The sequence below is a fragment of the Tripterygium wilfordii genome, chromosome 14, assembly GCF_013401445.1.
Source record: "Tripterygium wilfordii isolate XIE 37 chromosome 14, ASM1340144v1, whole genome shotgun sequence".
NCBI lineage: Eukaryota > Viridiplantae > Streptophyta > Magnoliopsida > Celastrales > Celastraceae > Tripterygium > Tripterygium wilfordii.
In genome coordinates, this window is record NC_052245.1 from 2485111 (window position 1) to 2500303 (window position 15193).

At 35.4% G+C, this 15193-nt stretch overlaps 1 protein-coding gene, 4 non-coding genes and 2 pseudogenes across 5 annotated transcripts; 1 reads left to right on the forward strand and 6 right to left on the reverse strand.

The window, feature by feature from the left end:
- Positions 1-2215: 2215 nt before the first annotated feature.
- Positions 2216-4268, reverse strand: LOC120015421 (60S ribosomal protein L32-1). The gene is made up of 4 exons (XM_038867845.1): positions 4221-4268; positions 4034-4137; positions 2622-2803; positions 2216-2535 (listed from the first exon to the last, which is right to left on the reverse strand). The coding sequence occupies exons 2-4, from the start codon at positions 4121-4123 to the stop codon at positions 2406-2408; spliced, it is 402 nt and encodes a 133-aa protein (XP_038723773.1). The 5' UTR covers positions 4124-4137; positions 4221-4268; the 3' UTR covers positions 2216-2405.
- LOC120015833 lies at positions 3021-3105 on the reverse strand (annotated as a pseudogene).
- On the reverse strand, positions 3267-3350 carry LOC120015821. The gene has a single exon (XR_005471836.1). It is a non-coding gene; the product is annotated as a small nucleolar RNA Z196/R39/R59 family (small nucleolar RNA).
- Positions 3467-3544, reverse strand: LOC120015818. The gene has a single exon (XR_005471833.1). It is a non-coding gene; the product is annotated as a small nucleolar RNA Z195/SNORD33/SNORD32 family (small nucleolar RNA).
- On the reverse strand, positions 3671-3754 carry LOC120015835. Its single transcript, XR_005471845.1, has one exon. It is a non-coding gene; the product is annotated as a small nucleolar RNA U31b (small nucleolar RNA).
- LOC120015832 lies at positions 3876-3955 on the reverse strand. The gene has a single exon (XR_005471844.1). It is a non-coding gene; the product is annotated as a small nucleolar RNA U31b (small nucleolar RNA).
- A 1202-nt stretch (positions 4269-5470) lies between the features above and the next one.
- Positions 5471-12470, forward strand: LOC120014371 (annotated as a pseudogene).
- The last annotated feature ends 2723 nt before the right edge of the window (positions 12471-15193 follow it).

Below are 15193 nucleotides of genomic sequence, written 5' to 3' on the forward strand. Positions count from 1 at the left end.
ATCCTGATGATCCCCGAAATTAAAGGCTGCTTCAATCCCCGAATTATGAAGCCAATTTTTCAAAGACAGCTCAAGATCTTCCTTTACTTGTTGGAATAATTTCTTTACGTAGTTCATTGTCATCCTCAATTCCAACTTCAATTTGAATGCTTCGGAGAGTTTGATCATGTCCTCCTCACTAATGATGCCCTCATCACTTATTCTTTGCATCAACTCTTCTTCTACTTTTTTCGCCCTTTCGATTCTTGTTTTGACATTCGGAAGCAAGGATTCCATGATCTTCTCCAATATCTCGATTTTGTAGTCGAATTTGACGAGCTTTTCCAGTTGTTTGATCTTGTTCGTCACAGAATTAGGATCTTCTTTTCCTTTTCCCTTCGGAAAAGACACCTGCATGCTGCTCAACATGCTCGTCAATCTGATGCTCACCTCTTCCATATTTTTCTCCTCCATAAATCAAAGCCAATTCAGCAGTTGAGCGATAATAGCTTGACTTGAGGCTTGACTTTATATAAGATGGATACATACAGAGTTTTATATCCTAAACAAGTCCTAGTCGTAAGTTAAATCATAATTAATAACAAAGTATAGAGGAAGAGTTCTCTTCTAATACCAAAAAAAACTACTTGATTAATAATCCAGTCTCTAATTACCCACGTTATAACAGATCAAACACCAAACAAAGACATCAAAATACAAGGCAAAAAAACAAAAGAATTCTACTTGAGTGATGTGATTAGAATTTTACTCATATTTGTACTCTTTACTTATCATTATGAATCATGAGGGATTGGGAAATCCGATTGAAATTTGAATTGAGGATAGAATCCAAACACTACCTGAATTAAAATTCTCTCATACCAAACATGGGAATTCATTACAAATTTATTTACATTCTGAGAAATTTTGATTAACGAGGTTATAGAGGGCCACTGTATAGTCACTACTACTAGTCAGTTTGGTATAGAGCCCATGAAGCCCATAACCAGTAACAATTCTGAATAGAGGGGATTTGGACAGTCAGTCGTTTCTTGCTCGATCAGACTACTGCTTTTTTCATGGGGTGGGGGTGAGGCTCCATCAAGTCAGCAATCCAGTGGCGCCGGTATTGTTAGTTTTGGTAATTTATTTATGCTTTATAATTTTCGGACAATTATTTAGTAGGATTGTTTGTTTTCATTTAAGCATTAGGGTTTAAGATGGGGTTTAGGTTTTAGTCTACTTACTGCTAAGGATTAGGTTATGGTGGAGGTTTTTGTTGTGGGCATGTTAGTGTGGTTGCAAGAGTTGTTGCTTATATTACCGTAGGTTTAATATTGTGATAGGAACCTGGTTCTTTATTGTGTGTAACCCGTGGCTTTACTTTGTATTACTAAAGATTGGATTAGTGTGGTGATTAATTGATACAGTTCACGTGTCCTATTTCTATTAGTCATCATAGCTTAATTAAGTCGGTTACTTAGTTTGTTACATAAGAATAGGGCAGTGTTCTGTAATGGCAGTTTGATATTGAATGAAATGAGAATCCTTCTCTCTGTGTTTTCCTCTTATGTTCTGCTCTGTAAATCTTCTCCAAGTTTCTTTCACCATCACCATTGCTAGGTCAAGGGAGAAAGGGGCCTATCATATTGTAGTGTTGAAGTGCATTATATGTGGTTGTATCTTTAAAGCCTACCAAGTGTTTGATCTTTTGTTCTTGAAACTATGCTTCAACTAATGTATCTGCACAACTACCTCTGATGTACGTATTATCTTCACTCCAAGTTTACTTCCACAACTTCTTGTAATTTGACTTTTGCACAAATTTGTACTCATTAGCATAATAAGTAATATCAAGATGAATTATGGGAGATTTCTTAATTTGATTTGATTTCCACGCGTATGTGCCGCAGAAACCGGTTAGGAAGACCAACACAGAATCAACAAACTAATAAACCGACTTTGTGGATGGTTTTGTGGATGATTTTATGAAAAATTGCTAATATCATGATGATTTTGTGGATGGTTTGGTCCACAAAAGTTACTTTCTCCGAAGAAAATGTAGTAGATGAAATTATTCTTTTTACATGGGCACTGTCAATTGGTTGTTGGTTGATTTCTGAGAGTTCATGAGGCCTGTACATTTTGATCTGGGACTTAATTCTGCTGTTGGGACGCTTAAAAATAGTGAAATGTTGCATTTTTGGTTTGGATGCTACCAAGGTAAACCAAAATATTGTTAAACCAAATACAAGCGGTTTCTATGGATTGAGCAGCTAAACCAATTTATAATCGGCAAATTCTTACAAACCTGATTGATAAAAACTCTTCCAAATACAATCTCTAGAAAACAAAATCATCCAAAACAAAAAATTATAGGTCACAGATTTCATTCCTAAAAAAAGAGTAAATATTCGTACTCAAGCTCATTCATCCTCCTGGCTACGTAACCTGGCAAGTTTGTTTGTTACAACAATGTCAAGCTGTGCAGCTCGCTCAACGATCTCTTTTCTCTTCCTAGTTGATACATCATGTGCAATCTCAGCACAATAGGTTCTGCACAGAAAATTAGTCATGAGCATACAAAAAGAAGGACTAAAATATCATATGGACGTAAACGCATAGGATTACGATATTTTTACCTGTTGTGCATCATCAATAATTCAAGCTCTTTGGAATTGTGCACAACAAATTTCTTGAACCCATTTGGAAGATAATGGCGGGTCTTCTTGTCTGAACCATATCCAATATTGGGCATCAATGTGCATCCCTTAAACTTTCTACGGACACGAGAATCAATACCCTTTGGCCTCCGCCAGTTTTCCTGACATAAAAGTAAACAAGGCATGGCAAAACATGTTAACCCCATAGTCTAGTACAAGTTGAAATGGAGCATTTAAATTTATTTCGTAAAAAAAATTAAAGGACAATGAAAAAATCGAGATGAATTAGATTGAGAGATGGCAATGGTCCATTTAACAAAAAATACCAAAGATCAAACAGTAATCAACAAGAACACAACGCTAAACAATAACAAATTGGGATCAGATAAAAGGTCAATTCTTTCACCACCTTCCAACCAAGTTAGAAGTAAGACTGGGTGTCAATAAAGAAATCATCATATCCCTTCTAAGGACATCGGATCAAGCAAACAACAAACAACAAGATTTAAAAGGACAAAAAGCTTGAGCTTTTTATTACCATTTAACACAATACTTATTATGACAACTTTAAAAACCTTCCAACAATTACAAAAGGCAGAAGTTTAAGATGCTTCACAATCATTTTGCAACCTCAGCCGAAAGATGGTGATATTTTATAAATAATCACAGTAAATCAGAACCTATGAACAGATTGCATCACTGGTTGCAAAGAAAGGACAAGATAGGATGCAACAATAAAAAATCTTTCTATTGTTTTGCTAAGGTAGAATTAAGAATCAGTGAAAACTTTATCGCTAGCAAACTTGGGAAAAAAAGCAGTATGCAAGAGATCAGATGGTAGTGCATGTTTGTTGATCATCATTCAACATCAGGCGTTATGGATAAGTATCATCACACCTCCTTGCATAAACATTTGAAACCAAATTTAAGAAAAAAAAATTAACTACGGAAGATACAATCAAAGAATCTATTTAACATTTCAATACAATGCATAATGTACAAATTTGCTATAAGAAAAAAAAAGAACAAGATCAGATAGTCGATTGCTGAATCACCATATTGCATCAACAGATGCAAGTGAGACTGGGTGTCAAAATACTATCATCACAACTGGTATTTCAATAAAAGAAAATCAATAGTTCCAGCTAACACCTCTTACAAAAAAAACCAAGGAGCAGGAAGCATTCGTGTTCAAAATCAAATGTATCGGTTCTGATAAATTTTTTTTGTCAGGAATCAGATAGAAAGTCAATCACCATATTGCAACAGGAGAAGCAAATAAGCCTGGGGCGACAATAGCTATCATCATTTCCCTCAACATTCCACTATTAAAGCGCATATCATTTTGACTGAACTTGCACATACGTAAGGCTCGATATATATAAATATACCTTGACAGAGATCTTCCGGTCGCTCTGGGGCCTCTTGAATTTCTTCACCCGCTTTTTTACGATCTTCTTGGACAGCAACGGCGCCGCCATTTTTAATTTACCTCCTGCAATGAATTTACGATTTACGTATGTAAATAAATCAAATACAATAACACAGATTTGCGACCAGTGAGAGGGGGAGGCTTACGGTGAATTAGGCTTCTCGCCGCAGTCAGTCCTAAGCGTAATGGTGTTTGGGTGGAGCTGTGTATAAGCAAGAGCTCTCTCACGATCTAGGGTTTTGCAATTCATAAATACTGGCCCAGCTCAGGAAAAATTTGAGCCTGGTTCATTGGGCCGGGCCGAGCCTACCTTTCTGCTTAGGTCGGGCCTGAGAAAACTCGGGGCCTAAAATTGTTTAGGGCTTTAGATGGCAATAACAGCACCATTACTAGTTATGTCACTTTTTTCTACCGTTGAAACGTCAGCACTTGTCTCTGATGTAATCATATGATTAGGGATTCTTGGAAAGTCTCGTAGTGTTAATGCGACCAAACTTTTGATATTTTAAGCGATATTATGACAATGTAATATGTTATAGATATCCTACAATAAGATATTTTTGTCTAGCATATCTACTTATCATCATATCTATTAACATATACATTATTGACAAAATTGTCTGTCAAACGAAGTCATAATATAATGTGTGTAAATGGGTCGGGACGAGCCATGCAAATGACCCTAAAATTAAGGCTCTAGCCCTACTCATTTAGCAAACAAGTTGAATATCTTAGGACAAATTAACGAGCCTCCATATTAAATGAGCTCAAAATTAGACCCTAACTTGACTCGTTTATAAACGAATTGAGCTTGAGTTGAGGCTCTATAGAGATACCCTCGAGCTACTTGCAAGCGACGATGTTCATTTACACCCCTAATTCCCCTAGTACCAAAACTTCATCAACTTTCTTGTTTATGCTATTATTATCACTATTTAAAAGTTACAATTAATTAAACTAACAAACTTTGGTAAATTTTACTTTAAACAATATTTTTTTTGCTCAATTCTTAATTTTGACATTTTCTAATGGTGAATGTGTGCCAGGAGACAAAATTATTTTTTTAAAGAAAAATAGTTTGATTAGAACTTTTTCTCTCTTGCAATCCTATAAATTAAAAATAATTAAATTTCTCAAAAACAAATAGTTTTCGGGTCAACCCCCCGAAAGAGCCCCCCAATCATTAGGGAGCCATTTTACACGCGCTTAAAATTAGAGGATGTGTATCTCACTGCCCACATGCATGTGGCAACGCGTCATGCTGAGCTGTTCTTCCATCCACGTGGCAATCTTCTAGCGGCCAGGTTCGGAAAAAGAAGAACCGATCTCAGCCGTCCGTTGTTTCCCCTAGAAGCCAACATCACCACTGTCTTGACCGTTCGTGGACGTTTAGAGAGAGAGTAAAAAAAAACTAGCCTAGAGAGACGAGACTCATTAGTCTTTCGTCGTTGTATGTTCTTTATAGAGAGAGAAAATACGAAATTTAGAGAGCGTGTTTGGTCTGCTCCACGGGTAGGAATTCTCTCTAAATTCACTGGTTTTCTGAGCTGATTTTGGGATCATTCTCTGTTTCTTGTTCTATGCATCCTTTTTTGGTTATGGTTTCTGTGTTTGTTTATTGGTTGAGTTGGTGATAGTTGGAACTGTATAACTGTCTTCTTCAGCTGGTCATTGCTAGGGTTTATATGATTGCGGTGAATTTTTTTTGTTGTTTTTCATTTCTATTGCGCAATTGTGCTGTGTTGATTGAATTCTGGTTGACTTCTTCCAATTCAAATACTTGATTGACTTTGGTTATCTTCAAAAACTGTGATAGTCAATTCTATATTTTCGATTCCTTCAGTTTATATCCCTGGAGCAGAAATATATATGTGGTTGATTCGTGATTGGATCCACAATTTCTTTGTTTCAGTGAATTTTGGTTTGATCGATAGGAATACAATTTAAGTTTATTTTTTAAAGATTTATTTTGCATGTCATTTACACAATCTTTATAATTTAACCAATGACTCCATAGCCGCTGTCTGTTAATATATCTAAGCTTTCTATTGGTATTTAAAATAGTTTTCAAATTGGTGCCTATGCAAACTGTTCTGTTATTTTTGACATGCATGTAGTATATCTTATTGTATAGGTATGCCAATAAGTTTGTGTAGAAGATATATGGAAACAAATGGGATATCACGCAGTGTTATATCAGCTTGTGCCAATTTAGATAATATTTCTGTTTGCTTTTAAACCCTTAGTTGGAGCCTTGGAGGTTGAATTAATTTTCAAATTAACAAGTTCAAAAAGTATGAGATGTCACTTCAAATCCAGAAACATTTTCTATCAATATACTGTTCTTATAAGATAAATATACTGAAAATTTATATGTGAGAAATAATAAAGACGGTAATGGATCTGAAGTATCACTGTTTCCTTGAATGTCAGCTACATCTGCTTATGCCATTTATGTGCATTATGTAAAAGATATGTTCCCTTTGTAACCCTTGGTTTGAAGTTCAAATCTTTTTGAAATGAGTGCATCGGAAAGCTATGAGGTATTGGCACCTTTCTTTTATTTCCAAAATATAATCTCTCTCTCAAAGAAATTTTTTTATCGTACCCTTAATACATAAACTATGGTTATTCAGTGGTCAGTGACACTATTATTTTATCAGTTTGCATATTCTGATGGTAATAATAGCATTAAGACTTACTTTCTCATTTTCTAATGCAGATGGTCTATGAGAGTGTTATCTTAGTTCGCAATCTTTCTTAACCTTCTTACTTCTTGGTATTCGATGTTCTGCCATTTGTTCATCTACTTGTTGCTTTCCTTATATGTGGCTGAATCTTATTGTTTTTGGAATCTGTGTTCTGTACTGTGACTTCAGTTCTGATACCATAAAGGTTTGAGAACTTGGCATTTGTTGCTGTCTTCTCCCTCGCTCTAAAGTCTAAATCCTTGCCTTGAAAAATGCGCTTGGATATTGAACTGCAATAAATTTATGTTGCATGAATGTGTCATTTAATTTATATTTTTTCTCATATATTCTCCTAATTATAACTAATTTTGATGTGTTTCTCCTCTTGTTTTACGACAGCCTCTGCTGCTGCTTTGACTTTTTTAAAGGGGTTTTGTTTCCCCACTGATGTTCCCAAACAGAGACTGTGGTACATATCACAAGTGCAGATCAAATGCCATCACCAAAAATGAAGACCAAAATAAGTGTGGGCTCTTTAAGAGAAAAAAATTGTCTTCATGTGTGTCAGACGTCGAGTATGATATCCAAAAAATCATGTCCGCATGTCAAGGTTACTCAACAAGCAACGGAATTTGACACATGTATTCTGAACTGTCAAACGGGTAAGTCAATAATCTTAACTCTTAAGAAGACTTTTTTATATCTCAGATGATCATTTGACAATTATATTTTTTAATCATCTCAAGTTATCATTAAGATCTTGATATGTCACTTTCCACATAGATCAGATCCATAAATGTGGTAAAGTATTTACTTTAAAAAGACAAAAGCAAGTTTTATATGTCAAATATACTAAATTACTAATAAGGTGAACAGTGTCATGGAATTGATGGAGATATTTGGAAAGTGAAACCACGTATCTGGTGCATTTTATTGTGCATTTCAAAATTGACGGTGTTTTGGCAATTAGAACAAGTCTTGTGTCTACCTAGTTTTTAGGAGGAGCTTGCTCAGCGAAGCTGGATGAACTTCATTTATCAACTCTTGGAGGATGAACATCAAATTTGATTAAGCTAGAGCAAGACCCAAACATAGCTTTTAATTGTCGAAATCCTCACTATTGGCATTTATAGTTGCTACATGGCAACTTGCTTATATCGTAGTTAAATTTTCAAGGCTTTTGGTCTCAAATAGATGAAAATAAATTTTTTTAGACTTCCTCCTTTGTTAAGAAGAGAAGTGGCATTTTTGGAATATAGAGAGGAAATCTATTGCCTTCAGGACTCTTTAGTGGGTAAATGTTTCTGACAAATGTTCTCTTGATATTGAATTCCACACTGACTATATTTGTAATCAGTTTTATTTCCAATATTACGTCTCTAAAAAGAATGTGATCACAATCTTCCTTCTCTTCTTTTGAGGAAAGAGTAAATTAAGATTGATGCAATGATACATATATGTCCTGTATCAAATGGTATACAATAAAATGCTTCCAGAAACTATTAAAGGAACATGTATAATTTATTACACATTAGTTATGCAGATAATGCTGCATGTTTGTATTAAATTATTTTCCTTATCCACTTCATAATGATTCTTGCTAGTTTCGTTGAGCATGGAAGTATCCACTGAAGATATTGAAAGTGATGGAGCCATTGGCCGGTATGAATTCCCAGATGAGCAAAACTCTTGGTTTCAGTGGCAGCCTTTAACTCTTCTGGATTCTTCAACTGTTGGCAAAGCGGTGAATATTTACCTTTTTTGTCTCCGCTGTTGTAACTATGATGTTTTTTTGCAAGCTCTTCTGTGATATCATGCCTTACCTTGCCATCAAATGCTGTATGTGCTTGAAAGATGTTTGTGGTGTACTCTGTTTATGAGATGCTTCATTTTAGTAGTAATTGGCATGGATTTGTCTCATGCAGGAAGTAACTCGTTTACATTTGGAAATCCCTTGTGAATATCCAACGCAATTACAATACATTCCATTCACATCTTTTTATCTAAATATATTTCTTGATAAAATTTTATGCAACATTGTAGCTTTATGGTGTGCTTCTGTAAAGGTGGAGTTATGAGATGGCAGCTGATAACACCCCCCCCCCCAGATCTGATCCCTAGATGTTCTATGTATTTATAGTATAATCTTAGTTTGTTTTGTATGGTGCTCTTTACTATATCTGTTGCTGTGCACCAATAATGTTTTATGTTGCAGGATTCTATATCCACTTGCATGTCAAACCTGGAGACAATTTTTTCCCCTTTTATGGTACCGACTGATCTCCATAGTGCCCCGACTATTGAAAATGATGCAGGTAACAGATCTGTTGATATTAGTTACTTTAAAAAAATCCATTAAGAGCGTAATTTGTGGGGATCACCTAAACCTGGTTGTCATTTCTGGAGAAAAACCATGCTAGGGAACTTGTCTCTCTACATAATATTTTTCTTGTTATAAATAAAAAATGAAACAACCCGACAGGTTATTGACATAGTAGCAGTGCCCACAAGATTAACGAAGGATAGAAAAATGAAAACTGATCGCTAAGAATGCCATCACTTTTTTACTCTGCTAATTGCTTGCACCTGGTCAAATTTAATTGAGATTGAATTTCTGTGTATGGGGGAAGTCCTTGCAGATATGTTATGATAAAAATAGTTTTTTTTTTCAGCTTTGACAGTATTTGTAACTCTAGAAATACTGTTTGTAAAACATGAAGACTTTTAATGCACTCATTGGTTGCCAGATCTTTAACCTGTCTTCTGAGACAGAGAACTATTCTTTTCACTCTCTTTAACTAAAGAACATGAAATGCAATCTGCCCTTCCCTGCCAACAGCCTCCTTTTGGTCAAGTCATATGCTTTGGTTATGTCTATAAACTTTAATTCTATCAGAAATTAGTTTGCAGAAATTACAGAGCTGTCTAGAATTTTGCATGCTATTGCCTAGTCACTAATCTGTTATAGTTTCTTCTCTCTTTATTTTGGTAGGTAGCAACTATAATTTTGACGTACCAGGGTTGGGAGATGAGGAAAGCGATGATAACAAAAGGTCATGTGCTTATCAGACTTGTAATGTATCAGATTTCTTTATTTCTGATATGTTTGTTGCGGGCTTACCCCTTGTGGGGAATTCTCTCGATGCTGATATGAACGAGGCTGGTCTCTTTCCTGATTATAATTGTACTGCACCAAATATGTTATTTGATGTGTCCGAGGAGTACATGATACTACCTTTCCTTGAGGAGACTGCCAGAATGAATGGCTCCAATAATGTAAAATTAGATGGGGTCAACATGATGGAGCCTGATAATTCTAACTTATATCTAGCAACTGATCAGACAAGATCCTGCAATCTGGGATCTGATGATAACTATGACTCAGAGCAAGGTGAAGACTTTGATCCGCAGTTGTTTCTCAAAAATCTGCCCGAACTATCGGATGTGGTGTCAAATTTTCTTCCGGCTACTTTACCAAAGGACCCTTGGAAGAGGAGGCCCATAACCCTGGTACTTGATTTGGATGGTAAGAGAAATTTTATTATGGTATGAGTTCGCCAATGGTTGCATATTATTCCATCTTCATCTAGTTGGCATCTCTCATTTTTCAAGTGAAATTAAATGGATGTTTACCTTTCATTTTGAATCTTTGATCTTTGCTTCTGCCGTTCTTTTCTTTCTTGTAAAGACATTGAATTATCTCACGTGCTTCAAGGATAAGATATGTAACAGACTCTCCTCTTAAGCATATAATTGTGTTCTTTTAAGTAAAAAAAACCAGTGAGGGAATTTGAGTGTTGGTTAGTGATCAAAATTTTCACTCCCAAGGAAATGCTATGGGTCATGTTAGCTCTTTGCTTAGATTTTGACTGTTTGCATCTGCAGTGTCACACAGCTCATGACACATAGAACATCTTAACGCTTGCTTGATGATGTCTTTTATAGTTTCATGAATTTATATATTAGTTTTTATTGTTCAGGTTTGTGTTTTGCGGCTGTCAATATCTTTAAAATTCTAAAAGCATTTCACAAACTTGTTTAGTGGAAAAGTTTTATCTGGATAAGAACTTAAGAAGCAGCCCTAATGTGGAATATGAAGGCAAACATCGAGTTATTTAGGAAGGGTTACTTAGGAGAAAGCAATAGTTGCATTGGAAAAATTGAAGATGTTTCTTATGTTCCTGATCAAATTACTGCACAAGAAGTTTGTAAACAAGTTTTTCCTTTGAATCTATAGGATCTATATTTGAGATAAGGATATTAGTCATAAAATCAAAATCTCTGCCTTCTTTCTGTGCAAGAAACACTTGTTCATTCTACATTGGAACATCGTGATGATGCGGACTTCACCTTTACGGTTTTCTTCAACATGAAAGAGCATACTGTATATGTCAAAAAACGGCCTCATCTCCAGACATTCCTGCAGAGAGTTGCAGAGATGTTTGAAATCATTATATTTACAGCTAGCCAAAGCATTTATGCAGAACAGCTTCTCGATATAATTGATCCAGAGAAAAGTTTATATCAAGGAGGGTGTATCGTGAATCATGCATTTTTTCGGATGGAACTTACACTAAAGATTTGACAGTGTTAGATGTTTGATCTTGCAAAAGTTGCAATAATTGATAATTCTCCACAGGTATTAATTCCTGCCATCTTTTTAATCTTTGCTGGTAGTCTATTATGTGTCATGCATTATGGTTTCATAGTTTTTTTGGTCTCAATTCAGATCTTAAACTTATGTGAAAGCACTGTATATAGACAAAGATGAATTTTAGTGGTTTTTCCATGTTGGACAAAAAAAGAGTGGCACAGTTTACTTTTTTTATTTGGATTGTTGGAGTTAATGCATTAAAACCTGCAGCATGGAAATCACTATAGCTAGTCTGATAAACCTTTCCAGACTTAAAATAGTCCATTAGGTTTAAGACTAGGACATGCTGAGCTTCTTTGCACTTTCTCCTCGACTCCACCATAAGTCTATTCCACAGGAAAAGAGAACCAATACAGGGACTTTGTTTTCTAAAGGGAGTGATATGAGTGAGAATTTCCTTCGCAAAACAATTCTCTGCTTATCAAGACGTGTGGAGAGGATAATGCATTGCCCATCCAATAATTTTAAAAAGGACTGGTGAAAAAGAAATTCTCTCTATTTCGATCATTCCTATTTGTTTATGCCTTAATCTTTTTTATGAATATTTCAGGTTTTCAGGCTGCAAGTAAATAACGGAATCCCTATTAAAAGTTGGTTTGATGATCCATCAGATTGTGCTCTAATTTCATTACTTCCTTTCTTAGAGACGCTGGTTGATGCTGATGATGTCCGCCCTATCATTGCCAAGAAATTCGGTAACAAGGAATAAGAGTCTTTTGCCTTTCCTCAGTAGCTTGAATATAGCGCCTTGCCCCTTCAGTTTATCTTTAAAACGTAATTTGGCCTTTAATTTATGTTTTCAATTATGTTGTCTTGGGTTTTGAGGTAGTTAACCATCGATAAATGTCATTTATGGTATTGTTGAGTCAGCTCTGGTTCTAGTTCTATTTTCCCCTTCAGCTGACAACTCCATGGAGTTCTTTGTCCAATTTTTACAGAAGGTAGTCACAGATGCCCTTTTATTTTTCTTGTACAGTAGAATTTGCAGTCATCTTCATAAGGGGTGTATATTAATCTTGTGAAATATAGTTTGCAGAAATAAGTGCACTTTTTTCATTTTGGACTTTCATAGTTGTCAGTACCATTCTATTAGTTTTTCATACGATAGCTATTCAAACTTCGGAATGCTTAAATTTGAAAAACTATAGTATGAGCTTAAAAGCAAGTAGGAATTACTCCCAACCTTCTTGCTTGCTTAAATTTTTTGGCATTGTGTGAAGCTTCCTTCATTATTTCATTATTTATATATGTATGCCCATATGTACACAGGTGGATAAATTGTGGATTTACAGAAGCAACTTTGAAGTATTCATAAATACTTTGTAACGAGCTTGGAGGAAATTAGATTGAACACTCTTAGTGATGTTCCAAAGTATGATAAATATGAAGAAAGTGGGGGCCGTTGTATTTTGCCTTTTGAAAATTCAAATCCTTACATGCTGTTTAGCCTGAAAATATAATCAAAAATTGAAATTTGAATTACTTGGAAAAATGGGGTTGATTAATGAACCGAAGGGGTGCATGAGTTCAAACAACTCATGGCAAATATAAACAAACAAACGAGGCATCAAGTGCTCTCATATTTATATCATTTGTCTCATATGCCAATGGTAAGTTTATTTGACAAATACTGACCCCATAGAGGATTCAGTGCTCCCAGAAGGTTCTCATGTTCCTTTCACTCCTTTTTTTTTTATTTGAAAGCATATTAATAGAAGAATTAGGGTAACCAGTTTTTATGTGTTCCTTGATGAGATGCACGGAGGACCTAACTTTTTTCTCTGCATATCTAAGTCAAGCCCATCAACTTTTGAGCAGCCTCCCAATTCCTTCTGGGTAATCTATAATTCCCTCTGTGAGGTTATTGGATATTGTTTAGTATGATTTAAAGTTAACTCTGCAACATTGTTTGACACTTTTGGTTCTTATTCAAATGATGCCTTTCCTAGCATTCCAACATTATTTGTCACATTTTATTTTCTGTGTTAGCCTTCTTAAAATGATCGAAAGTGCTTCTCTCCTCTATCATTGCACTTTCCACACACACACACTTGTACTTTATAAGCTGGAATTATCTCATTCTGTTATATAACATGATTGGGCTGGATTACTTGATGAATGACTACAATTCTGAGTTATTATGGCTCAAGCTCGCAGGTTATTTTATGTAGTACAGATGGTTAAAATGGTTATTATCGTGTCACATAATCATCTCTAATGCGATGGAACTGCAATTGAGAAATTAACTATACATACTCCGTGGTAATTGGTGCCTAGAGTTTCCTATCACCATGGATCATATGCTAGGTGGTTAGATTTCTCTCATCATATTGCCTAGTTGAAATGCAGGATAGTCTACATGGCTTAGCTTTAAAAAGTTAGTTTCAACGATATGGGAAAACTAAGTTGAGCAGGGACTTGTCATTGAGAAGAGGGTACATGTCTTCATTTAGAAAATCTGGAGAGATTGAGAGCATATCTTAAAGCATGCGATTTTTGCCCTGAACACCAAGTGAAAGTTCTCATTGGGAGATATGATTTCATGTGACTGGTGATGGCAAAAAATGCTACAGGATTCTTCCTACTGCCCATGCTGTGTTCAAATGAATTTTGATTCTATGCATAAAGTTTGAGTTACTAGTACCATTGAAGAGTTGGTAATTCAAAAGATCTGTATGGGAGCTACTCTGTCTGGCGGTTCTGCTAGTTCTGCAGGTCTTTATAGGATATCAGTTGTAAACTTGTAACAATTGGCCATCGCTGCCCTGTAATAACATCTTCTGAACATTTCAGTCTTCATATTTTTAATTTTGCATGCCTCATCTGCAGGTCATGCGAAGTGCATTACTAGATTATCTGCTAGTCGCGAAATCATAGGTACGTTGAGTTCTGCACTTATATTCTTCTTTCCTTTGCCGTTCTTGCTATTAAGACCTTCAATTTGTGACAAATTTCACATTCTGAATTCCAAAGCAAACTTAGGAACAAATTGAATAGTATGTTCTCAATTGTAGATAAAAATATGTGATCTTTAGACATTTCTTTCTAATCCTTTTTTATTCTCCTTCTATTCGATCTCTCAACTATTCTTGGTCTCTGTAAACAAAACAGGATACCCAGCCTGTGTAATGTTGCTATAATTTCTACATGGCTTGATATTCTATTGAGTAGCTTTCATTTTTCGAACACAGTTCGATGGCCAATTTCAGTCTACATATGTTATATTGTTCTTGCTTTCCATTCTTTCCATTTAGCAAGTGAATCCCATGTAGAACTGCAGGGATATTTTGATGTCTTACAAATACATATATCTATTTTGTTTGTCAAACGTAAGCCCATTCCCCCATTGCTTTTGTTGTTCATGCACAAGGGACCTCTCTACAAGAGGCTGATGATTTACCACTGATGTAGTTGGGTTCTTGTAGTCTGGAAAGACTTGTGATTAGCTTTCTTTTTTAGGGGATTTAATTTGATGGTTGTTTACTCAATACTATGAATATAGTTTTCCTTTCTTCTTGTTAAAACTGCCCTTGCAGCAATCTGCGCACACATGAACACTTCGAACCCCCTTTTTTTTTATTGCTTAGACCTGTTGATGATGTTGACTTGTTGAGGTGGTTAAGGCACCCATTTGTTTTTCTTTTGCTGCATGAGCTTTGTTATTTGAGATTTTAAGTGAGGTAGCCGGTTCAATCACTTGCGGGACATTTGATTCATAATTGAATTAGTGTGAGTATGAATTAATTACAAAATTTCGTGTTACTAGCAATTAACA

Coding starts and splice junctions, on each gene's coding strand:
- LOC120015421 (XM_038867845.1), bottom strand. CDS start 4,123: ATGGCGGCGCCGTTGCTGTCCAAGAAGATCGTAAAAAAGCGGGTGAAG. Junction 2,804..4,033: donor ACCGGAAGATCTCTGTCAAG/GTATATTTATAT, acceptor CTTTTATGTCAG/GAAAACTGGCGGAGGCCAAA. Junction 2,536..2,621: donor TTATTGATGATGCACAACAG/GTAAAAATATCG, acceptor TTTTCTGTGCAG/AACCTATTGTGCTGAGATTG.